The sequence below is a fragment of the Erpetoichthys calabaricus genome, chromosome 8 (genome assembly GCF_900747795.2).
Source record: "Erpetoichthys calabaricus chromosome 8, fErpCal1.3, whole genome shotgun sequence".
NCBI classification, from domain to species: Eukaryota; Metazoa; Chordata; class Cladistia; order Polypteriformes; family Polypteridae; genus Erpetoichthys; species Erpetoichthys calabaricus.
In genome coordinates, this window is record NC_041401.2 from 20,812,750 (window position 1) to 20,840,443 (window position 27,694).

General features: G+C 41.9%; 1 protein-coding gene across 1 annotated transcript in view; it reads right to left on the reverse strand.

The window, feature by feature from the left end:
* The window catches only part of myo3b (myosin IIIB), a 619,900-nt gene that overhangs the window by 260,784 nt on the left and 331,422 nt on the right, over positions 1–27,694 (reverse strand). Inside the window, 2 exon segments of the mRNA XM_051930711.1 lie at positions 9,974–10,010; positions 20,803–20,854. Coding sequence (XP_051786671.1) covers positions 9,974–10,010; positions 20,803–20,854 — 89 coding nt within the window.

Here is a 27,694-nt window from a genome sequence, read left to right on the forward strand (position 1 = left end):
GATCTATTGCTCTTTGCCACTGCTGTCAGGTCAGGAGGAAGCCCTAGAAAAAAAGACGGCACAGAAGACGGTATGTGAGAGTTTTAAAATGTATTGCATCATTATGATCGCAATTATGCAACGCTTGAATATAAAATCACCACGAATGCATCTGTATGTCGACATTTTGCTTCACCACTTCGAACCATTCATCAAACATCGAAGCGCGCACATCGATCTCATAGGAGCCACAAAGCAGGTTTCTGTCACATGTAGATAGTAAACAGAGACTCTAACGTCACATTCCAACTTTTAGCACACTGCGCCCCCCACCCCCCGACTTTTTGCTGGTACTGCAACTCGCGGATGCGTCGCGTTAATTTCTGAGGACCTGCTCAGAGGACGCATCAAATGAAAGCTGGAAACGCATGGCAGCCATGATGCGGGCGCGTATGTGTTCTGAGCGTGAATTATAAATGAGCCCTTACACACCTCAGGCAGTGCATGTTGAAGAAGTTCGGCCCCTGTTCTTGCTCTGCATGCAGAGTCAATGTTTCACTTCCATAGAGCATGGTACTTAGTACTTATGATCCCTCTAACCTGTTTCTGGTGTGCATTCATGTACACTTTTTTAGTGGTGCTGCATAGAACACTCACTGGTCCTCCTATGTAGCAGTTGGGAAGTGTTGTGCACTTAAAGTGCCAAAACACAAAAAGTAATAATTTGCAATGCTTGATACTTCATGGGGGGACATCCTCTTTCCACCCCATCATTCATGAGCAGGCGGTTTGAGATACTCGATGCTCAGTCCGTACTTTGCCTTCTGTCCCACTACTAATGTTAAATTGCAGCTCATATAATATTAACATCCACTCATTAGTAAAAAGAAATTGGAGGGAACATTGCTCAAAACAGGAAGACATACATTTAGAAAAGGCACTGAATGACAGAGTAAAGGTCAGCCCTGACACAGACAGGAGTAGGACACAGGTTCAGAGCACACAAGCGGTTTTTTTTCTTCTTTCTGCTCATGGAGAACGTCTTCCCCATTCCCACAAGCCCACAACACATTAACAAACACAAGCACAATACTTTTCTTTTTTTCCTTTCTCCTCCAGGCAAGCTTCATTTCCCTCCTCCCAACACTGCCTCCCAGAGTAGTGGCTGCTGGCTCCTTTTATAACGCACCCGGAAGTGTTCCAGGTGCTTGATGACCCATTGCTGGCAGCACTTCCGGGTGTGGCGGAGGAGCTGCTCTGTAGGGCTCAGCAGCAGCTACAGCACCCCTTGGCAGCGTCCATGGATCCCAACAGGGCTGTACCAAACTCCATCTAGTGGTCTGGGGGAGGTAAAACTCTGGATAGGCTGGCTCCCCCGATAGATAGATAGATAGATAGATAGATAGATAGATAGATAGATAGATAGATAGATAGATAGATAGATAGATAGATAGATAGATAGATAGATAGATAGATAGATAGATAAGGCAATATATAATAGATAAGGCACTATATAATTAACTAGCCAACCTGCGGCGTAGCATACGCCGCATAATTATGTATTGATGGGTGAACATTTCCTGAAAGACACAGTTGTCCAAATGGGGTGGGTTTGAGGATACGACTGTGAGTGAATGAAAGGATGGAACTCTGGAGAGAGCAACATACAATTGTCCGTGACTGAAAACGGGATATGCACGACAGAGCCCCACCCGCCAACTCTAACCCTTCTCCCGCGTCATGCTCATGTGCCCGCACGCAACACCTCACCAAACACCGTCTCAGTCGCTTTCGTCTCTGCTACAGTCCACATGCATCTCTGAGCCACGTTGACTTTTCATTGTTCTTTTCGGTTCCGGCTGCTTTTAGCGTATCCCATGGTCTCTGTCTTGCGTGCCATGGTCGGCTGCTTAGTGAATTATACAGGGAAATCCAGGGAATAAGGACAGTTTGTGAGGTAGCAGCTGTGATAGTTTTACACTCCAGTACATTGCGGAGAATGCTGGTAACAGTCAGGCGGGCGGGAAGGCGGGCAAGCCAACAAAAACACTATGCTCTTAGTATGGTATGAATCAGGTTTTTGTAGACAAAGGTTTTCCCCGTACCTGCAGAACCATCTAAGAAGAAGCATGTTTGTCGCGGATGGGAATCGCTGTATGTAGCGTGTAAAACAGTTTGCGAGGGTGGACGTGGTCATGCATATCCCATGACTCGGGAGGAGGATTAGAGTTGGTGGGCGGGGCTCTGTCCTGCATGCATGTGTATCTCATGGTCGGGCGACTTGGTGGATTATATATAGAAAAGCAGCCAGAACCGAAAAGAACAATGCAAAGTCAACGTGGCTCAGAGGTGCACGTGGACTATAGCAGAGATGAAAGCGACTGAGGCGGTGTTTGGTGAGGTGTTGCATGTGGGCACATGAGCAGGCAGTGTGTATGCCTCGAGAGTGAGGGTGGACTCAGGAGGAGGGTTACAGTTGGCGGGCGGGGCTCTGTCGTGCGTATCCCATGGTCTCTGTCTTGCGTGCTATGGTCGGCTGCTTAGTGTATTGTTGGTGGGCGGGGCTCTGTCTTGCGTGTGTCTTGCTTGCCATGGACTTAGTGAATTATATACGAACGATAGATAGATAGATAGATAGATAGATAGATAGATAGATAGATAGATAGATAGATAGATAGATAGATAGATAGATAGATAGATAGATAGATAGATAGATAGATAGATAGATAGATAGATAGATAGATAGATAGATAGATAGATAGATAGATAGATAAACACATAAACATAGATAAATAATTATATATACACACACCCACACTATGCACCCTACACTTTGACTTTGGTGTGCTCAGACAGTTTGCTGTTGCTCCAGGCTCTCTTATATAAACCAGAGAAGGTGGTGGCGGTGGCTGCTTTTCAAATACATTTGTTATGATCATTGTCAAGGGACATGCAGCTTGAAATTGCTAATTGATGGCGACTGCACATTGTCTTGGCCCATCACCTCTGTCCTTGCTCAGATTAAGTGTGAGGTCAAACTCCTTGCAAGTATCTTACACCTATAAGGCCATTAGTACTCGCACCAGCAGATTCAGGGACAGTTTCAATACATAAAATGTAAAGATGCTGAACAGTTAATCATAGCTCAAATATTGTATATACACTGTATGTTGCATGCTATGAATACTTTTTATTTATTCATTTATTTTAATTTTTGTAGTATTCTACTTTTGTCAACTGTTCAGAGGAAGACATGCAAGTAAGATTTTCATTGTACTACATACACGTGACAATAAACTTGACTTACTCAGACAACTAAGACAGTGGGAAACCTAATCCACTTTGACAGACTAAATGGTTAAATCGGATTTGTACAATTTCTTACTGTATGTTCTTACCAAAGTGAGATGGTCCACAAAGATGCAGTAAACCTGTTAATGTTGTTTCCATTAGGTGTTAAACTATTGAGTTGCACAACAGCTAGACTGATTATTACATGCATGGGCTCATATTGGCCATTAGAGGGTAGGAAGGCCAACCTCAACAGCTTCAGTGTTCCTTGTTGACTAATATGGAAAAGCTGATTACTTGAAATGGACTCATGCCTTAGGCTGAAATGCTATCAATGAGTTAACATCTGCTTACATGAAAGGTGTAAAAGTGGTTTAATGCAATAATGCATACTGTATCACATGATCTTCCAATTTGATTCCCACCTGGAATTTCTATACCCACCACTGCACTCACTAGAACTTTCTCCATGAACATTCACCAGCCAAAGATCTGTCTTGAGGTTAAATATGTCCTTTTACTTATCTGGCTGTCTTTACGTGTCTCTTTTGTGGTTTATTTTTGGCCTACTCGTAGTGGGTTCTTGTAGGCTCCCTCACCCCTGTCGCCAAGTTGATACAATTTCACTTCTTCATTCACCTTAAGGCTGTATATCTTTAAATTTAAAGAGATGGTGGCAGTTGCATGTTACTTGGCTCCAGCGCATCTTAGTTAGATTTTTCCACAAAATGCTTTGTAGTGTATGGAGTCACGCTGTGACAGAGCCTGAAGACGGAAACATCTGTGAATGAAAGAGCAAACCAAGATTCATTGTAAAGTACCTTGGAGATTGCTTTTATGTTTTCTGTAAAATCAATCTATCTGGAAAGAGTCCTGTTTGTTTGTCTGCTTTGCCTGCATTTTCATTCACATGCTATACACTCGCACACATACAAGGATATTCTTTACATTCCGTAGGGATTTTGAGGTTTAAGCCCATTCCATGAAATCATTCTATTATTTCACTAGAAAGCAAGTACGGCAGACAAAGCTTTTACTATAGCAGAGAATTGAACTTGGCATGAAACTGTCACCAGAGAGTAGAGGACGAACGCAGAATCCTTTAATGAGGAAGGATGATGGCCATGTGACAAGTACAAAACAAACAGGGTCAATTATGGCACATTAGAGCCCTGATGATACCAAGATGGGTATGTTAGAAAAAGTAAAATAGAAGTAAAATTATTAAAAGAGGTCTCACTGTGAGGGCTGTGGCTATAACAATCATTTTAATAAACGTTTAAGAAAAGGAGGGCTTAGTGCTGCTCTGTGCGGCTAGGGGCAAATTTGTTATTTGTGTTCTTCTGGGAATGAGAGTGGCTGAAAAGTTAAGAAGCTGGATTGGAAATCAAAATGATGCACATTTAGTCCCCAATGCCGACATCTACTGTGACTCTGACAGCACTGCCTCCTCAAACAACAGTAATGGTCTGTGTAGTGTAGTTGTGTTTGGCACATCTATGTGGATATATACTGTACATATATGACCTTATATAGTGCTCAAAAAAATTAAAGGAACACTTTTTAAACCGAGCATAGCATCAAGTCAATGAAACCTCTGGGCTGTTGATCTGGTCAGTTAAGTAGCAGAGGGGCTTGTTAATCAGTTTCAGCTGCTTTGGTGCACTAGAGGGGCAACAATGAGACGACCCCCCAAACAGGAATGAATGGTTTAACAGGTGGAGGCCACTGACATTTTTCCCTCTTCATCTGTTTTTTCACTAGTTTTACATTTGGCTATGGTCAGTGTCACTACTGGTAGCATGAGGCGTGTGGAAGATCAGCTCAACTACAGACAGGCACCAGGGCACACAATGTCCGAAAGCACACACTTTTATTTTCCTTTTCTTCTACACACAACACAGCACACAGTAACTCAGTTCTTTTACTTTACTTTTATTTCTCCTTCTCTTCTTCTTCTGCCGCCTCCACTCCTCTCTCGCAAGCTCCTTTATCTGCCTCCTGACTCCAGCTCCCTGAATGGAGTGAGGTGTACCCTTTTATAATGCACCTGGATATGCACTGGGTGCTCCCGGATGACCTTCCTGTGGTGCATGGGCACCTGGAAGCACACCGAGTGTACCTGGTTCTTGTTCCTGCATCACTTCCTGGTGTGGCTGTGGAACCATCCAGGCGCCCCTTGGCACTGGCCAAGGGTCCCCACAGGTTTTAGCTTCCAAGCTCCATGGCTGCGGGGAAGGAATTGCCCCTGTCCCGGTCCCCTGCTTCCCCATGTCTCCCGGTGCGGCAAGGTCCCCGGCCGTCTATCACATGTGATACCTGGACCGTACAGAGGTTGCACAGGTAGTCCAACTTCTCTAGGATGGCACATCAATACGTGGCATTGCCAGAAGGTTTGTTGTGTCTCCCAGCACAGTCTCAAGGGCATGGAGGAGATTCCAGGAGACAGGCAGTTACTCTAGGAGAGCTGAACAGGGCCCCTCGTAGAAGGTCCTTAACCCATCAGCAGGACTGACCAGTATCTGCTCCCGTCTTTGAATTCAGCCCTCTGTAGGTTGATAATATTCATTTCCATCAAGCGATGTGGCATCCTTTCATTCCTAACACATTACCAGTCCATATCAGTAGAGATAGCCAGCAGGATTTTTTCTCCTATTGAGATCTGATGTGTTTTCAAAGTGTTCCTTTAAATATTTTTGTGCAGTGGTATATATATATATATATATATATTTGTGTGTGTGACACCACTGTGATGGAAGGACCAGGGGAGATGTTGCCCCGAATACAGTATGTCTTCTCCCCCGGACCTTCCATCACAGGGGAGTCCCGGCTGGGCAAGGGTCCCAGTCATCCGCCAAACAAGAGGGCAACTTGGATTGTATTGGGGCCACGGGCTTGCAGCTTGGAAGCTCAACCGTGTTGGGGCCTATGGCCACCACCAGGGGGCACCTAGACAGTTGCGGAGCCCTGGACTGCAGTACTTCCGTCACACTCGTAAGAGGATCCGATGCACCTGGTGTAATCCCGGGTGACCAAAGAGCACCTAGAGCATTTCCGAATGCAGTATAAAGAGGCCACCTCACTCTGTTCAAGGAGCCAGAGTCGGGAGGTGGTGGACAAAGCTTGCGTGGAGGAGTAGAGGTGGCAAACAAACAAACAAATAGAAAGAGAGAAGAAGAAAGGAATGAGCATTATTTGTTCCTGATTTGTGCACTTTGTGCTGTTAAAAGGCAAGAAAATAAAAAGTGTGCTGTATATTCAATTTTATGGTCTGCCTGTCTGTGCCCGGGTTCGGGGCGTAGTACAGTCCCCATATGGTATATATATATATATATATATATATATATAGGGCGATTGGGTGGATCTAAGCAACTATAGACCAAAGAGCTTAATGTGCATCACATAAATTAAAGGAACGAATTATTAAAGAGAAGATTGAGCAGCACATGTCAATAACAGGAGTTTTAAGGGACAGTCATCATGGGTTCAGAAGAGGGAGGTCATATTTTACCAACATGATAGAATTCAAAGAGCGTTAGTGCCCAATGTTGAGTGATATCCATCAGGGGTCAGTGTTTGGGGCTGCTTTGTTGGGCTGTATGGCCTGTTCTTATCAAAAGCATTTCTAATGTTCTAGTGTCCTAAATCTGGTAGTTCACGATGATCATATTATTTTATGTAAACCTCACTTTGAAATCAATCAAAGCCTATAAAAATCAGCCAGATTCCTGGGGGAAATCTCTCTCTGACACAATGTGAAATTCAAGTTCTGGACTGTATAGTTTATGTAAATTTTAAGTCTAGAAATTTTAGGCTAATTTTTATACTTATCAATCCACATTTCTGCTCATACATTAAAATAATTTTAAAAATCAGATGTATGTGATAACAATTAAAACAAACACACATGCACAAATACTATCTGAAATACCTTGTTACAACACACAAAATATTTTGGAGCTGATGAAGAAATATCATCTTCAGTTTTACCTAACACGAGTTCAGTACTTAACAATTGAAGAATTTAAAAAATGGTGGTACTATGAAACATTTAAATGCCTGGGGCTGGCACTCCAAGACAAAAGACTGAGCAATCCTGAGCTCTGCCATTGGTGGTGTGGTCAGTACAGGGCACCACTGAGCTCCAAACCTCAGACACAATTGTACCAACTCAGCCTCAGGTTCAAATCAGTGTTTTTATTATATATAGTTTCTAATAACCACAATATGATTCATCTTTTTCTCCAGTTTATCTACTCCAGCAACTCCAACCTCTCAAGTGAGGTGAGGTGGCCTCTTTTATATTTGACCCAGGAGTGTGTTTCTGGTGCCATAGAATTACAACAGGGAAGCACTTCCAGGCCAGGATGTCACTCCATAGAGTAGTGAAGACCTTTTCTGGCAGTGGTCCCTGAGGGACCCAACAAGGCCATGGTCCTGAACTACCCACCCCATGTAGCCCTGTAGGTGTCCAAACTGGGGGTACCTAATGTACAGAGAGATAGACAGTTCTTCATATGCCATGTTCTATCAGTCCATCTGTTACTTCCTCACGCTGACTCAAAAAAGGGAACAGGAGCCATCTTGGCCGGGATGCACATTCAAGCAAACTTTCCTTCTATAAAAGCCTCCTGGCCAGGTAAGTGTCCACTATCAATCCCAGTTGGGATTCCAGTCCACTCACTATGGCTTCAACAGAGCTAATGAAACATACTGTAGGATCCAAAAATAATGGAGATGAAAAGTATATTACTAATTGCTACCAGGAAATGTAACTCTTTTATGCCATTTCAGCAGCCTGGATTGCAATGAAAGTCCAGAATTACACGAGTAGGTTCACTGACCTTACTAATCTGATCTAGTGTCCGAGCGTGAGCAGCCGACAGTTAAATTCAGAGGCCTTTCAAGACTGTCAGACAAGACTGATTCTCTCCAAAACAACTAAAGGAGAGTGCATAAAGTGGAAAGACGCGACATTATTAAAAAATAAAATTCAGCAAAAACTTTCTACGTTAGTAATTTGTTACTAACCCTCACCTATTCGGTTTCTCTTCTCGGTACTCAAATGTGCCACTGCCCAACTGCCAAGTTGTTTTGCCTGCCTAAGGTAAAGTCATCTCTGATGGAGCATCACAAGAATCATCAGGTAGAGGGTCCTTTCATCGGATTGGCTGGTCCAGTGCTAACTCAGCTGTGGAATGGCCAATAGGGAGACGCAGCTTGATGGCCGAGGTCTCCAGGACTCTGAACAAATCCAAATTGTATTATGGGATATCATCTACTGTTAAATTCTGCTCCATACTTGTACATTTTTTATTTTTTATACTGTATTGAGGATTTGTTCTGTTCTGTGTATTGTATTGTATTGTATTGTATTGACCCCCTTCTTTTTGACACTCACTGTACACCCAACCTACCTAGAAAGGGGTCTCTTTTTGAACTGCCTTTCCTAGGTTTCCTCCATTTTTTCCCTACAAGGGTTTCTTGGGAGTTTTTCCTTGTCTTCTTAGAGAGTCATGGCTGGGGGGCTGTCAAAAGGCAGGGGCTGTTACAGCCCATTGTGGCACTTCTTGTGTGATTTTGGGCTAAATAAAAATAAACTGTATTGTATTGTACGTGCAGTACATGTAAATATGGAGCATACAGTAAAAGTGAATTAAGGAGAAATGTGCTGGGAGAAAAGTGACGTCAGTTTGGCAAACAAGTGCCAGTTTCCCATTCAAATTATTATTTTTTTATAACCCATCTGTATAGTGTCTGTTAAGCCTCACACACTTCCTCTAATACTTGGTGCTCCAGCTGTATCCTGGAAAACATACTGCAGCTCATGAGAAGCCAGAGACTCGCACCATTTTAATAATCACTTCAAATGCCCTGCATCCTGGTATCACGACAAAGCACACAGAAACACACTAAACTTGTCCATTGTCTTCCAGGCTTACCTGCTCAAGTAAAATGAATACTGCAGCATTGTGGAGCATGCCAATCCAAATCATATTACGTGACATCATCTACTGTTAAATTCTGCTCCGTACCCGCAATATTTTTATTTTACTATTATACTGTATTGAGGATTACTTATGTTCTGTTCTGTGTATTGTGTTGTATTGACCCTCTTCTTTTTGACACCCACTGCACACCCCAACCTACCTGGAAAGGGGTCTCTCTTTTAACTGCCTTTCCCAAGGTTTCTTCCATTTTTTTCTTTGTCTTCTTAGAAAGTCAAGGCTGGGGGGCTGTCAAAAGGCAGGGCCTGTTAAAGCCCATTGGGGTAATTCTTGGATGATTTTGGGCTATACTGCTATTCTGCTTAGAATTCCAAGAGCTAATCTTAAAAGAAGTGGTGAGGCGGCCTTCTGCTGTTATGAACCTAAAATCTGGAATAGCTTACTGATACAAATTCGCCAGGCTAATACAGTGGAGCACTTTAAAAAAACTGCCAAAAACGCATTATTTTAACATAGCTTTCTCATAGCTTCATTTTAGTTTAACCCTGATATTCTGTATATGCATTGAATTATCATTATCATTCATGGTGGCGTCCTGCGGTGGGTTGGCACCCTGCCCAGGATTGGTTCCTGCCTTGTGCCCTGTGTTGGCTGGGATTGGCTCCAGCAGACCCCCGTGACCCTGTGTTCGGATTCAGCGGGTTGGAAAATGGATGGATGGATGGATGGATTCATGGTGGCTCTGAAATCAGTACTAACCCCTAATTTCTCTGCTGTTCTTTTTCTGGTTTTCTGTGGTGGCCATCTGCGCCACAACCACCTGATCAAAATCACCGTGCGGTCCTTACATTGATGGATTAAAGGCCAGAAGTCCACATGACGGTCATCATCAAGTTCTTCCACGTGAAGCCTGAAAACCATGAGGACTGATTGAGATCATTTATCTGAGGTAGAATGCCTAGCAGGGGGCTGGCCGGGTGGTCTCGTGGCCTCAGAACCCCTGCAGATTTTATTTTTTGTCTCCAGCCGTCTGGAGTTTTTTTTGTTTTTTCTGTCCTCCCTGGCCACCAGACTTTACTTTTATTCTACGTATGTTAATTAGTATTGCCTGATTTTATCTTTTTATATTTTGTCTTTTTTTTTGTGAATTTCCCCTTGGGATTAATAAAGTATCTATCTATCTATCTATCTATCTATCTATCTATCTATCTATCTATCTATCTATCTATCTATCTATCTATCTATCTATCTATCTATCTATCTATCTATCTATCTATCTATCTATCTATCTTCATCCTGTAAAGCTCTTTGAGCTACATCATTTGTATGAAAATGTGCTACAGAAATAAATATTGTTGTTATAAAAATATAAATTGTATTGTATTGTATGTCAGCTGGGCAACAGGACTCCAGAGGTCACAATAAAATGTACTGGTGACCACAAGGGCTCCCTTATGAGTTCATTATGTGAGCAGGAAACTAATTAACTCAGCGTCATTTCAAAAAGGCTATTCAATCAATCAAACTTCATACAGCACTCATCAGACGGAGTACTGTCACACTGAGCTAAACATTAATAACACAAAATATCCCTAGAACAGCAATGAGGGCATTTATGTGATAGTACAGTACATGAAGTAAATCATAGGCTGCACATTTACACTCTTGTGCAACACACTATGTTTTTAAAGTCATGGAGCAAAAATTACACTGATGGCAAAAGGAGTGAGCAAAACACATTTATAAGAAGATAAAAGTAAACATGTGCACACCAGCTAGAGATTTAAGTTCTTCCTAATACAGCCGTAGGCCTGTTTTCGCACAAAGCTTCCTTGGCAGCAGAGCAAAGACCATTAACTTTTATACGCTCCTAGCAGATGGACTGTACTGACAGAAATAATGCAATCTTCCCTGTGTAAGTGGGACAGAGAGGACGAGAGAGAGCAAAATACGCTGAACAATTATGCAGGCCTGTCTTAAAATAGAAGGGCCTGGAAGCAGTGGCTCCTTTACAAGTTACAAAGAGCCAAGGTTTCCCAGTGCTGCTGAAACTAAGCCAGCGCCTCCTTCATTGCTTTTTTTTTTCTTCCTTTCTTCAATGTAACAGATGTAAGCCTTAAAAGTGCTACTAAAACATTCTACAGTATTTACAGTGTGCAACTACCTACAGCATCTATCATTGTAAACAGGAAGACCGAACAAAGTGGCCAATCAGGTTAAAATCTAACAATTCTATTCTTTGTGACTTGGATTCAACAAGGTCCTGTAAACATTCTTTAGTGTTACTCGCACATGCTGACTAAATGGCATCACACAGTTCCTGCAGACTTTTCAAGCCACACATTCATGCTACAAATCATCCTTTCTAACTCATCCCAAAGGGAGATCTGGCAACCGTGCAAATCCCTGTCATATTCACAGGAGCAGTTGGCGGTGACGTGTCCTTCACATAATATTCATTTTAAAAAGGACACACTGTAGCCACAAAGAGAAGTAGAAACAATCCTTGGATATGCGGTGGTGTTTGAATAATGGTGATGATATACATTATTAATCCTCGAGTTGAAATTGTCTTTTTGCATGACCTTTGGGGGTCAGAGTACAGGGTTAGCCATTATACAGCACCCCTGGAGCAATTTTCAGGTGAAGAGAGAGTAGGATCCCTTCTAGCACTAAAGGGTGTGACTGTAGATGGCACAATACCAGCGCTTAACCCCGACACAGACAGACACAGGAGGCACACTACTAAAATGCTTTTATCTTTCTTCGCTCGTGTGGAACATCTTCCCTGTTTCCACAAGCCCACAACACAGTCCAAAGCACAACACTGCACACAATACTTTCCTTTCTTTTCTCTCTATCTTCACCACTCCTCTCCGTAGTACTAGGGTGTTGTACCGTGTTAGCCATTATGAATGTAGAGAAAAGCCAAGCAAAATGACACCTTTGATTGGCTAACTAAAAAGATTACAATATGCAAGCTTTCGAGGCAACTCAGGCCCCTTCTTCAGGCAAGACATAATTAAAAGATCTGATTACATCTTGCCTGAAGAAGGGGCCTGAGTTGCCTCGAAAGCTTGCATATTGTAATCTTTTTAGTTAGCCAATAAAAGGTGTCATTTTGCTTGGCTTTTCTCCACTCCTCTCCGGTAAGCTTAGTCCCTTCTCCTCCCAACTCTGGCTCTCGGAGTGGTGGCTGCTGGCTCCTTTTATATCCCACCCGGAAGTGCTCCAGGTGTTTGATGACCCATTTATGGCTGCAATTCCAGGTGTGGCGGAAGAACCGCCTACATGGCCTCAGGAACCACTGCACAGGAACTCCACAGGAACCCTGGCGGCACCCCCCAGATCCCAACAGGGTCATCTCCCATGGAGCCCTGAGGGAATCCGAGGCACCACTGCCACCCAGGGGGGTTACCATCTAGCGTCTCAGGGGAAGTACTGTTCAGTCCATGCCTGTTCCCCCAGACCATATACTGAAGAGGCGTCCCGGCCAGGGCCCTTGGTCTGCCACAAGAGATTTGAACCGGAAACCTTCCAGATACCTGCCACAGAGATGACACTCAATCCATATTAAGGAGGCTAATGCCCGGCAAGAAAATGTTCTGCACCCCCTATTAACTTAATACAACTGGCTTGTGCCACTGACAAAAGGCAGAATGGACCCATGGATTCATGCTGTTTATGTCAAATTGTCTACCATCTGCTACAGAAAGTGTTCTCAATGCAAAAACACTCAAAGCACTTACTATGTTGACTAATATTAGCAGCCTTTAACTACATGTAAAGGTCATACATGGCGGTAATAAATAATCCTCAAGACTGTGTCAGCTAGGTCCTGTAACATCAGATATCTGTAACTCAATATCAAAACTATTCCACGTAATGCTACTCCATTAGTCCAGAAAAATGCTAGTTTTGTGTAATGGCAATTGATGTAAAGTTATCTAGTGTGGACACCAGGGGGTGCACCAGCTCCCCAAACACCCGACACAACAGACACAATGCACAAGTCCCGCACAACATACAATTATTTTGGATGTGGGAAACGTTTCCCACCTGCATAGTGCAGCCTAAAGCACAAAACACAGCACACAGCAATGTCTTTCTATCTTCTTCTGTTCTGTCTCTTCCGCTTCCACTCTTCCTCAGGCAAATGTCATTCTTTCCCTCCCGACCCTGGCTTCTCGAGTGAAGCAAGGTGGCCCCTTTTATGCTGCACCTGGGAGTACTTCAGATGACCCATCAGCATTATCTGGAAGTAGTTCCAGGTGTAGTGGAAACCCAAAGTAAGGCTCTGCAGCTCCCCCTGGCGGCCCACACAGAACCCAACAGGGCTGTGCCAAACTTCAGCTCCCATGGAGCCCTGCTGGAATCTGAGGCCCTGCTGCAACTCAGGGGGGCTGCCAACTAGCGCTCCAGGGGAGGCAGTCCTTCCAGTATATTGGCCTCCTGGCCGGAAAAGGGGCACAGCCGGCCGTCACACTAGCTTACTAGAAGTTACACAAATTTAGATTTCTAAACACACCTGTAAGCTCAACAGAGCTGCTTCTTCATGTTATTTTTTTTTCATTTCTGCGCTAATGACTGGTGTTAACTTAAAGCAATCTCTTTCTTCCCGTTAATGGAAAATTATCAGAACACATAACTGTCAACAACATTAATTTGATGATTCATGAAACAGAAATAACCCCAATAGAGTCAATATGGGGACTTCCAGAGCTCCGCTCCATTGAGGAGGTTGTTACTTTACATTATAGTACAGTCCTCTGTCCCCCCAATCATGGACCCCACACACAGTGTGTGACCTGCGTTTAGGAAGATGTGGCTCTGCATCCATTTTGTGGTCAAGTACGGATGTGACTTTAGAAATCTTCTTCTGCAAACCACTGCCAGGAAGAACTTTTATTTGAGTATTGGTGGCCATTCTTCTGCAATTCCTCCAATTTAAAAGGGGTCTTCACCCAGAGAACTGCAGATAGTTCAATCTTTCTTTGTTTATTGCCCAATTTTCTGCAAAGTCTAGGAAGCATAGTGCATGAAAGTCTCAGGATGGCAGCCATTTCTGAGATGCTGTGAATGCAGCACATGGTGTCAACAATCATATTAGGACCAAAGTTGCAGAAAATGTAAGGAAATCAGACCATCGTGCAAATAAATCATCAATTTGTTGAAGAAAAAGTTAATTATTTCTTCAAAATTATGCTATATAGTAATTTGCCACGTGAAATTGCATTCTAAAGTGAAGAATATTTTATAAACTAAAAAAATAATAACCAACTTGCTCTTGCATTTTTAGTGGAAGTAATGGATACTGAGTCACAGTGTCAAAAAATTAACAGTTAAAGATACCAAATACGTCCAGTTTTCAAGCCGAAAACATTATCATGTATTGATGCACATCTTGAGATTGCACACATATTGCAAAGCAGCATATCCATGTTGTTTATAAAACATAAAAAAGTAAAGAGCATATCAGCCATCCACTTGCCTGCTTGTCTTCCTCCACGACAAACTTTCAAGTGCCGGAGACATGGATTCACCTCTGAAAGTCATCCCCCACCATCCTGTCACACACATGCTCATGGGAGGCAGCTAAAGGGCTCAAATGAAGGTAGTTCCACGCCAGACCAGGGAATGGCAAGGTGCACTGATCCTCTCTCTTTTTCATCGGCAGACCAACCACAGGAAATTTCGCCTGGATTTGATGACGTCACTTCCGATTTCAGGCCTGATGATGTCACTTCCAGTTCCGGCCCTAAAGACATCACTTTCCCTACCTGACTCTAAAACCGCCATGTTTGCCTATCTGTTTGTTCTTGTTTTTTGGACTGAAGTCTGTATAAAATCGAACCACAACCTTCACTTTTGGTAGCCTAATTCAAGTATACAGGCGGCTGCCCCAAACCTCTTTCTGTGTCATTTTTAGTTCTTTCACAATCCTTATTAACAATTTTGAACATTGATGCCTAGATGTGAATTACTGTCTCTGGTCTGTAGACAACTAGACAATACCAACTGAAAAAAGCCACACCATCGCTCATATTCTTTCACTATATGTAAGCTTATTTCATTATTTTGAAAAGATATTGCCTGCTGCCACAAGCTAATGCATGTGTGTACTTCGGTGGTCTAGCAAGAGAAAGATTGAGCACAAGTGTAATGTGCAATTTCTGACAAGAACTGAACAGACGACATGCATATGTTTAGTTTAAGTCAGGCTGAAGTTTATTAAGCTTAGTACAGATGTTTAGCATAGACAGGGTGGTCATGCAGAGCCACAGGTTCTGCATGGAGTTTGCATTTTCTTGCAGTGTATTTACGGGTTGATTGGTGCTAGTGTGTCAGTGAGTTTACTCCCTCAGAAACCTTGTCCTTAATTCTTTTATCACCATATCCTCTGCAGAAGTGACACCTCATGTGTTAAAATATTTGATAATCGGTTTGAGGCAATTCGATCTAGTTCATCTTGGTTATCCAATCGCAAGCTCTGCCTTCTTCATTTTCTGAATATTTTTTAATTGTGGATTTGTACAGTCGGGCGGCATGCTGCCTTGCAGTAAGGAGACCTGCGTTCGCTTACTGGGTCCTCCCTGCATGGAGTATGCATGTTCTCCCCATGTCTGCGTGGGTTTCCTCCTACAGTCCAAAGACATGCAGGTTAGGCGCACTGGCGATCCTAAATCCCTAGTATGTGCTTGGTGTGTGTGTGCTTGGAGTGTGGGTGTGTGTGCCGTGCTGCCCAGGGATTTGTTCTTGCCTTGCGCCCTGTGTTGGCTGGGATTGGCTCCAGCAGACCCCCCGTCACCCTGTGTTAGGATTTAGCAGGTTGGATACTGACTGACATATGCACAGTATGCCGTGAAAAATGTGATGTGCCGGTGGCTTGCTCTCTTAAAAATCTAAGGGTTTAGTTCAGATTTACTATTATGTGCATAAAGTACAATGATAATCTTACATACCCTGTTCATCACAAGTCTCCCATAGGAAAATTTTATTTCTCAGACTTATCAAAACTTGGGCCCCACCGCACTACTTTTCCTGGGGACCTAATGTGCTGTCAAGATGGCTCAGCTGAGAGGTAGGAGCTATAAGGAGAGACTGCAGGAGCTAAAGCTTTTCAGTATAAGCAAAAGAGATTATGAAGTTTTTAAAATTATAAATTAGTACAGAACATTGGAAAACTTTACTGTTCAAAGGATACTCTTTGATGACTCATAAAACTTAAAAGATTCTCCTTTATGTTTCATTTATGAATTAAATTTGTCACAGATGTTTCTCCTAAAATTCCTTAGAAGAAACAGCTTAAGACAAAAAGGAGCCATGAGATACAACTGAAGTAAAAGGAGCTGAAGTTGAAATGCATGGTATGTTTTGTGAAATCTCTTTCAAGACTTCATATTTTTATTTATTATTGCACTAAAGCCTTTATCCAGGTGTCTTACAACTTTCGAGATACGCTCAGTTACATTTTTGTTTTGCTAATTGGAGCACAAGCCGGTGAAGTGACTTGCTCAGGGTCACGCATTGGTGTCAGCAGTGGGATCTGAACTCACAACTTCAGGGTTTCATGTCCAAAGTCTTAACCACCATGCCACATACCTGCCTTTTCTTCCAGAATGAGTAGGATCTAACTGGGGCACAGTAATATAAATTAGAGCAACTAGTAGTATTATTCAGAAGCAAGGACTATAGTTTTGTAATCAAAGTGTTTTTTACTGTCCATACATTTCACTGTATATTACTGAGCACACGATGCAAATACTTTCAAAATGCAAAAAAAAAAAAAATGTCAAGACCTTGGAAGACCTGAGCCTGTTGTGTGACTTTGCTGAAACTCAAGAGAAGACCCTTGTGAGAATACCAGGGTACTTTTTGTCAGGGGAAAAATCTGAGAAGCAAGCGACAAATGAACATGTCTTCATTGTATTTCTTTCTGATGTCATTGTTGTCTACGAGAAACAAAGATACAGTGGAACTTCGGGTCACGACCAAAATTCGTTCCAAAACTCTGGTCGCAACCCGATTTGGTTGTGACCCAAAGTAATTTCCCCCCATAGGATTGTATGTATATACAATTAATCCGTTCCGGACCGTACAAGCTGTATGTAAATATGTATTTTTTTTAAAGATTTTTAAGCACAAAAATAGTTAATTATACCATAGAATGCACAGTGTAATAGTAAACTAAATGTTTATTTACTTCTTCTGGTCACTCCAGCTCCTTGATCGCTCAGCTGGAGCGACCGCTTCCTTCTGCCCCACCAAGTGTTGGCCAAAACACCCCTGCTTGGCCTCTCTCTCGCTGCACAGGGAGAGACTGAACAAGTGTGGAAATCATCGGCGCGTACGAACCAGAAGGGAAACTGGCTTGTTCGTCACCCAAGTGTGTGGTCGTGAACAGATGTAAAAGTTTGGCGAACTTTTTGGTCGTAACCCGATTTGTACATGGTCCGAGACGTTCGTGACCTGAGGTTCCACTGTATTAAGGGGATCTCTTTTTTGATTTTCCATTCCTATGGGTCTGCCACTCTGCATGAATGTAGGCTATGTAAAATAACACAAAATATAATGGATGGAAAGTAGGAACTGTTTAGGAAAAAAGAATCATATAAATTGAGTATGTATCTGTCTGTCGTTACAAGCCATGGCAGAACATGGCAGAAGCAAAAGCAGGATATTAAGAAGAAGAAAGCTTGATGAAGGGGCTGGGGGGTTATCATAACTCCATCCAAGACACCCTCTGTGGGCAGACAGGGGAGAAAGAAACACATCCTCTCCACAAGGAAAGGGGACCAAAAAGCGGAGATAAATTTTATTACTTCCAATTTACTTTTGTTGCCAGAGAAACATTAAAGTCACGTTTTCTTAATTTGAAACCTTTGCTTCTTCAAAGTGGATATATTAGGTAAGTCTTAAGGCTTTTTGTACAAATTGAAGTTTCGATGGTGAAATGAAGAGGAGATCAGTACAATGGAGCTAGCTGAGGGGTTATTGTCTGGCAGAAGAAAGTCAGTGTTAAGCTCCTCTCTTACTTCAGCATCATTGGCCTTCTCTTTGTATGGCTGTCGCTGCGTATTTTCAATGTCAAAACTCAGCAGCTCTTACAACCTGATTATAATTTCTACAGTTTCACAGTCATGTCAGGAGTTTTTTTTTTTTTTGCTTTAACAGTACTTAAAAAGTTAAGTTTTCCATTTGATGGCTTTTGTGCAGGTAAACAGGCTAGTATGTCATTTTCAAATTCGATCAAACAAGCAGAACAGCTTGTCAGGGCAACAGGGTTAATCCACCTGGCAAGGCAGCTCCCTTTGTAGCACACAAAAAAAAAGAAAAGCACACTCCAACCGACATTTATTTTATTATGCAAATCTCTTTGATATGAATGACACTGTGAACAGCTCTCTGTAAAGTAACACCTCTCCAAATTAATATTATTTTATCCGTTTTACAATTTCATGTTGTATTATAACGATTTGAAGGAGCACCATCAGAGCCCCACTTTGTAACTGACAACAAAGATGACTTGAAACGCCAGCAGCTTACCATGACACTAAAACTCATCTTCCCACAACTCCTAATATGTAACCAGGACTTCTGAATTTATAACTGCCATCTCTGTATGGATTTGAGAATCTGAGGCCACAGTCACAACGAATCAGAAACAGTCCTAAAAGGAAGCTGCAAAATCAGCCTTTAATGTATATAATGCCTTTCATGGAAAGTAGTATGGCAAAATATTAATAAAATGTATAATAAAATAATACCAGACAACATACTGTCAAAATAATACCATTCCAAAATGTATCATGAAAAATAGCAACAATCTCCCTACAGGTTTGGTAGATTACTGTTTAGAATGTAAGCAAACATATGCTGATTGATCAATGGATCTATCTGTGTGCCTGTCTGAGTATACCTTTCATTACTCTTCCTCTATTTGTTGTCTCTCTACAGAATGTCTGTCTATTATATCATGCTTTTCATATCTATCAATCAATTTAATAGTTTGTAACTTATACAGTATCTTTCCTACCTACCTACCTACTATATACAGTAGTTCCTTTTATATCTGTTACATAGTGCCCTCAATATAGATCTATGCATCATTTTGATTTTTATTATGTATATATCTATCTTATACAGTGTCTTTCCTACCTACCTTTTGTAAGAAAAGGTGCTATATTGCGCCCGACCCAACACAGATTGACATGGAGGCACGTGTAAAACAAATAAACTGTTTATTTTTCTTCAGCTGGAGGGCACGTCTTCCCCGTAATCCCTCCAGCCACAACACAGTCCCAAGCACAGTATTCAAGCAAATCACCACAAGTCAATACACTTTCTCTTCCTCCACCACTCCTCCCTGGCAACCTCGTCCTCTTTCTCCTGTTTCTGGCCGCTGAGTGGTGGTCGCTGGGTCCTTTTATTGGGTACCCAGAAGTGCTCCAGGTGCTTGATTGCCGACACCCGGCTGCACTTTCGGGTGTGGCGAAACCAACGCCCTAAAGGGGCCAGCAGCTCCTGCTGCAGCACCCCCTGGCGGTGCCTGCGGAACCCAACAGGGCTGCACAGAACTCCAACTCCCATGAAGCCCTGGGGGAGTCCGAGGCACCACTGTAACCCACGGAGGCTGCCATTTAGCATCCAGGGGGACATACTGGGTTTCCCACCCTTGTCCCCCTGGTATATATGATGCAGGAGAGTTGCAGAAACTTTATGTAATACATAAAGTAGTTCCTTTCATATCTATTTTGTGTGCTTGTAATGTCCCAATTGTGACAACAGGCTGTGCGTTGGTGACTGTTCAAAAGCCACCATACAAAGGACGTGTGCTAAACCTGCACCAGTACAGCAGTGGACACTCTCTCTGGAATTTACATGTATCTGTTACAAATATTAACATGTTTTCTTGTTGAAAAAAATGTTTTGGCTCATTTTTCTGAGGGGTAAACAGAAATATGGGAATGCCAGCCAGGATGGAAGATAATTTCCTGCCTGGAAGGAAGGCCAGAATGGAAAGACAGTCAAGCAAGCCGGCTGGACGTGGAAATGGTCCTTTGCCCACCTGGAGTAATACAATTGATAGACTCATGGAAGTCACAGGCCTGAAGCAATTCTATCCCCCATATGACAGGTGGTATTGGTCCCCCCATGGCATCCCAGTTTGGTTATCTACAGGGGTACATGAGAATTGAAGCTCAGAGGCCTCATGTATAAACGGTGCATATGCACAAAAATGTTGCATACTCCCGTTTCCAGGCTCAAATCGCGATGTATAAAACCTAAACTTGACGTAAAGCAACGCACATTTTCATGTCAGCTAAATGCTTGGCATACACAAGTTCTCCGCTCAGTTTTGCAAACTGGCAGTACCCAGCATCAAAGCAGTGCTTTTGTTCAAGTGTGGTTTCCCTTTCTTTTTTAGATCCACATTCCTGACATGGCTTTATCAAATACACTGAAATTAACGGCATATTGTTTATTAGTTTAAGGCATCTGATTGTAATTAACCTGTAACAATATAATGGTCCACGGACTGGCCAAACTATTCCAAATACCATAGCTGCTTTAGCGTTGTTACTCTCACCGGACCAATCAGAGTATTTATCCCACTGTATCTAGTGTGAACTATAAACACACTCAATCAGTCCATCAAGTGCTCCTTGTAGAACTGTTTGTACTTATAAGTACAATTATCTCACTGTAAACTTGCACTACAGTTATAAAATTGCACAACCTGAGCCACTTTATAAAGTGCGTATTTACATATGATGACAATATTTTTAAGATGAAATGCAGCAAAATATGTTTATTACATTATACAGATAAAATGTTAACATCATTTAAATAATCTATATTGTTAATAATTAAACATGTGAGGACATGGTGTCACAGCGCTAGCTAGTTCAGGGATTGTTCCTGCCTCGCGCTGTACTCTAGCTGGGGCTGGCACGACACTGGAAGGATAGATGGATAGAATAATTAAACATGTACTACGAAGATATTTCAATGTTCCTTAAAAGTTTTGAAGATTCAACGTTCTAAGCTAACAGATGGCTTAACATCTATTACAGAGCTGATTGTGTGGCGATTGGGTATTTGGAGAAAGGAAAGGAAGGACAGGAATTGGGGGTTTGTACGTTTGAAACAGACAGTACTGTTGCAATAAATTATTTCATCAAAGGTCACGCACGGCACAGCAAGCATCTTGCAGGATGCAGGAACAATCTATGGACAGGGTGCCAGCTCATTACTTTCACTGTGCCACCGTGTTTAATAACATGCTTTAATTCCTATCATCATGAAAATTATATCAAGTATACATCTCAGTATTTTAATTATTCAGAGAGCTGTAATATTAAGAATGTAATGGATTCTTTGTCCTGTCAGAGATAGAGAAAGCCCATTTAAGAAGCACATAGTGATTCACACACATAGAAGATCAAATACAAAAACAAAGCATTTAACGTGCTACTTTAGATACAATGGTATTTGAGAAACTAGTAAATTAAACAATTTAAAGATGACGTTTATGATGTTCTATTTTAATGACAAAATAAGCTAAGTGACTAAAGTTGAAATTTCAAGATTAAAGTTGACATTTCAAGCTTTTTCCCCACTGTGTTCCTATTTTTTTTTTCTCTGTACCCTAATAAGCTTTCAGATGACACTCAGACGGTGGGCTATGACTCACCTTTTCACGGCGACTTTGATATCTGACATCTTCTTTTTTATTTCAGGTACTGTGTGACTTTGTGAACTTGAGCTTTCAAGTTTCTCCGGCACTCTGGGTCACTCGATCAATTTCCTTTTGTTGTTTATACCACTGTTTAAACCAACAAATAGTACATTTTTCCTTGCCTCCACTTGGTATTCGCTGAAATTCTTCTATTTTCTCTCGTGCTTTTGCCATTGTCTTTTTACAGAACGCTGAGCTTAAGGGTTATTTGTATTAATTGTCATATTCAAAGAGGCATAATTCTGGGTGGAGTTGGGGAGTGGCGGCAGGCGCGTGTGTTACTTTTCAAACTGACCAGGATTTATGGAGCGGAAGAACGTGGAAGTTCGCACAGATTTATGCATCTGGATTTTTTTGTGCGTACGCACATTTCCACTTTGTCCGTATACCATGTTTTAGTGTGAATTCTACGCACAGCATTATGCATGAGGCCCCAGGGTGCCATTAGAGGGCGCTGTCTGGGAGGATCGCCCTGGTTTCCAAATGACCCAGAGGTACCTCCAAGAGGACACATTGTGGCACTGGAAGCATTACCGAGTCCAGCTTTATAGGAGCCTCACAAAGGGAAGTCAGAGTCTGAAGGCAGTGGGCAACACTCTTAGGAGAATGAAGGAAGAAGAAATTAACTGTATTTTGTATATGTGACTGACCTTTGCATGGGTGTTCATTGAGAAGGTGCATTGGTTAAATAAATATGTCTTATTTATAAAGAAATATATTTTATTTAAACCCAGAATCATGTTCAGCATTATTGCATCTGCAGTTTCAGACTCAGTTGGCACCCCCTAGTGGTTATAATCTATAGAAATAAAAACTGAACAGTGCATTACAAATAAATAAAAAGTCTTCCGCACACAAATTTACTTAGTATATCAGAGTAATTATTTAATCCAAAAACTTCAGTACTCCCTTACATGTGCAGAAAAACACATTTTTTAGTGTAAAGGCTACTGCAAAACACACCTTGGCTTAATACCAGCCTTAATACCAGAAATTTAGAATTTAAATTTTGCATGTAAGTTTGAACGTATGAAAATAAATACTGAATTAAAAATGTAACATATGCATACGTGTGCATATATATATATATATATATATATATATATATATATATATATATATATACACCCTGTATAGATAGATAGATAGATAGATAGATAGATAGATAGATAGATAGATAGATAGATAGATAGATAGATAGATAGATAGATAGATAGATAGATAGATAGATAGATAGATAGATAGATAGATAGATAGATAGATAGATAGATAGATAGATAGATAGGAGTATATTATATATAAAATTAAAGGAACACTTGTGTCTCCCATCATAGTCTCAAGGGAATGGAGGAGATTCTAGGAGACAGGCAGTTACTCTAGGAGAGCTGGACAGGGCCATAGAAGGTCCTTAACCCTCCAGCAGGACCAGTTATCTGCTCCTTTGGGCAAGGAGGAACATGATGAGCACTGCCAGAGCCTACAAAATGACATCCAGCAGGCCAGTGGTGTGAATGTCTCTGACCAAACAATTGGAAACAGACTTCATGAGGGTGGCCCGAGGGCCCGACATCCTCTAGTGGGCCCTGCACTCACTGCCCGGCACTGTGGAGCTCGATTGGCATTTGCCATAGAATACCAGAATTGGCAGGTCCACCACTGGCGACCTGTGCTTTTCACAGATGAGAGCAGGTTCACCCTGAGCACATGTGACAGACGTGAAAGAGTCTGGAAAAGCCGTGGAGAACGTTACGCTGCCTGTAACATCATTCAGCATGACCAGTTTGGTGGTGGGTCAGTGATGGTCTGAGGAGGCATATCCATGGAGGGACGCACAGACCTCTATAGACTAGACAACGGCACCTTGGGAATAAATCCTTGGACCCACTGTCAGACCCTACACTGGTGTAGTGGGTCCTAGGTTACTCCTGGTACAGGACAATGCACGGCCTCATGTGGCGAGAGTATGCAGGCAGTTCCTGGAGGATGAAGGAATTGATACCATTGACTGGCCCCCACGCTCACTTGCCTGACCTCAATCCAATAGAACACCTCTGGGTGTGACATTATGTTTCGCTCTATCCAATGCCACCAGGTTGCACCTCAGATTGTCCAGGAGCTCAGTGATGCCCTGGTCCAGATCTGGGAGGAGATCCCCCAGGACACCATCCGTTGTCTCATTAGCAGCATGCCACCCTAAACATACATGTAAGGCATACATACAAGCACATGGGGGCCATACAAACTACGGAGTACAATCTGGAGTTGCTACAAAGAAATTTCGGTAAAATGGACTAGCCTGCCTGCCGCATCATTTTTTCACTTTGATTTTCAGGGTGTCTTTGAATTCAGCCCTCTATAGGTTGATCATTTTCATATCAATACATACACACACAGTATATAGAAGTAGAGGTCTGTGAAATGGTTTGCATATTTGTAGCTAGACATCCACAAAGGGAAAAGATGAGTCACGTATCTTAAAATAGCTTTTCATTCCTAAGCTTTCAACTCCATCATCAGAGGAAAATGATTAGACGTACAGGAATCAAAGTCAATATATAACTAAAGAGGAAGGGGGGGGGGGGGGGTGTAATAATAAGGTGGGGCAATTGAAGTTGGTATTTAGCCAGGGTGTGTATACCTGGCTAAATACCAACTTCAATTGTTATATGAAAATAAAACATTTTCATATGCTCAAACTTAAGTTTATATATACACACACAGCATATACTGTATATTGAGTACTATTAAATGCACTAATTTCAATTCCCACTTGGTTTATTAAAACTAATGATCTTCCTCTGCTCCTACTGCCCACAGGTTCACCTTCTTTTCCCCAGTTTCCTCACCCCGATCCTTCAGTTTACACCACACCAACTGCTACACCCTCAGGGTTCTTTGTTTGACAATAATACACGTACTCAAAAGGATAAATGATTTCTAGCAAATTTTCACACAAGGTGCTTTCTACATCCTTAGTGAATCCTCCTAATGGATACATCAACATGCAGCAAACAGAAGGAAATTAATTGATTCTAGTAAAGACATAACTTCATCGTGCCTTAGTTACACGCAAAAAATGTGACCCTGCAAATAGATTTAGCCTAAAGCTGCTGATTAGTTTTTAAAAACAAGGGCTAAATCAAATCAAGAGTTGTACCTGTCCATGGGATGTGCTCGTACTACATGCCTGAAAACAGCTTAATTTTGACGACCGAGTTAGTGTCTGTTTTAGAAATGTTTCCACTGTGCTCTGTTATCTAATTTTTTATTTAATATGTGTATTATGTATTCATTATCTTTTGTTTGTTCCATTATACTCTCACTAGTCTGTGGGAGACATGCACACAACAATAAAAGTAAGCTTGAATAAAAGCCATTGATAATGGTGTCCAACAAATGTTTTCTTATCATTGTAAATTACCTCTTTTTAGTCTCCATTTCAGTTACATAACAAGATTTGCCAGACAAATTACACCTTCCATCCATCCATTCATTCATTGTCCATTTTCTCTACCCACTTTATCCTGTCTGGGGTCATGAGTTACTGCAGTCTATCCCAGTAAGCAAAGGGCACAAGGCAGGAACACTCTCCATCTCAGAAATGCATCCACCAGTTTTCTTAACACAAACTAATGCTGTTATACTCATTAAATCTACAACATAATAAAGCACTAAGACCTACTACTACTAATACATTTCATTTAATTTCCCTTTTGTAGACATTCAAGTACACATCTACTACATAATAAAGCACTAACATGTGTGTGTACGGTCTCTCAGAGCAATCCGATTGGTGAGTAAACGTGTACACTGACAGAGTCGCTTTCAAAGACGGCAAATGTAAAACTAGGCAGAAGGTGAGAAAGGCGTCTCAAAAATAACGACAGAGTCTGAGAAGTTGGCTTTATGGGAACACAGTTGAGAGAAAGGAGCAACAGTGAAGAGAGGTTCGAACACATGCAGTTACCAAGGAAAGGCAATTTAGATTCACGTGAGGCAAGAGATAGCAAATATTCTTAAATTATTCTATTACATGTCTTTGATGGGCACTATGGCGTCTAGTAAAGCATATGGCCAAAAATACATAAGGGTGCTCTAGAAGATAAAGACTCACAAGTGCACTGTATCTGTTTTAAGGACATTGGGAGCTGAAGATGGACGTTTCTTAATTTGGCTAAAGTACTTTATACACAATATCTCCTCTACATGATTATCTTGTTGAGCACACTTGTACATAAAAATGGTAGAGGTATGTTTGGCTCCTGAAATGCACATGGATTTTACAAAAAATGTATTAAAAACTGCAGAAAATTCATGATTTGATTCTGTAATAGACTTGTGGCCATATTGCATGTCTGTGTCATTAACACTTTTGGCTTTATTTCCATTACTAGCTGCTTATGTTCTGCACAAGGATATCACATGTCATTCTCAACTGTGTTTAATCCAGTTCAGGATTGTGGGGAGTACTGGTATACATACCTACAGTACACACATATATGCATAAATGTATGCTTTTTGTTATATCATTTTAAGATGTAGTTTTCATAATGCACAACAACAACAACATTTATTTCTATAGCACATTTTCTTTCAAATGGTAACCCAGCCACGGGATGCACAAACCAGGTGTAATTCTTCATGCCGGTCCCCAAGCCCAGATAAATGGGGAGGGTTACATCAGGAAGGGCATCCAGTGTAAAATTTGCCAAATCAATATGCGGACAACAATACAAATTTCCATACCGGATCAGTCGAGCCCCGGGTTAACAACGACCGCCACCAGTACTGTTAGTCAACAGGGGTGCTGGCGGAAATTGGGCCTACTGTTGGCCGAAGAAGAAGAAAAGAAAGGAGAAGAAGAGGGGGGGAGACGTATCCGGAGGCAGGAGGAGAGGAGGAAGGTAAAGAGAGTGGAATTGAGGGTAGGAACTTTGAATGTGGCAGTATGACTGGTAAGCGGAGAGAGTTAGCCGATATGATGGAGAGAAGGAAGGTTGATATATTGTGGCGTACAAGAGACTAAATGGAAGGGGAGTAAGGCCAGGGGGATTGGGAGGTGGATTCAATTTGTTCTGTCATGGTGTGGATGGGAGGAGAAATGGGGTACGGGGTTATTCTGAAGGAACAGTATGTCAAGAGTGTTTTGGAGGTGAAGAGTGTATCAGACAGAGTAATGATTATGAAGTTGGAAATTGGAGGCGTGATGATGAATGTTGTTAGTGCATATGCCCCGCAAGTTGGGTGTGCAATGGATAAGAAAGAAATTTTTTGGAGTGAGTTGGATGAAGCAATGAACAGTGTAACCCAAGGGACAGAAAGGGGTGATTGGAGCGGATTTCAATGGACATGTTGGTGAAGGGAGCAGAGGAGACGAGGAGGTGATGGGGTAGGTATGGTGTCAAGGAGAGGAATGAAGAAGGTCAGAGGACAGTGGATTTTTCCAAAAGGATGGACATGCTTGTGAATACGTATTTTAAGAAGAGGGAGGAACATAGGGTTACGTACAAGGAGTGGAGGAAGATACACACAGGTAGATTACATCCTATGCAGAAGAGTCAATCTGAAGGAGATTGAAGACTGCAAAGTAGTGGCAGGGGAAAGTGTAGTTAAGCAGCATAGGATGGTTGGTCTGTGGGATGACGTGGAGATCAAGAAGAGGAAGAGAGTAAGGGCAGAGCAAGGATCAAATGGTGGAAGCGTGAAAAAGGAAGACTGCAAGGTTGAGTTTAGG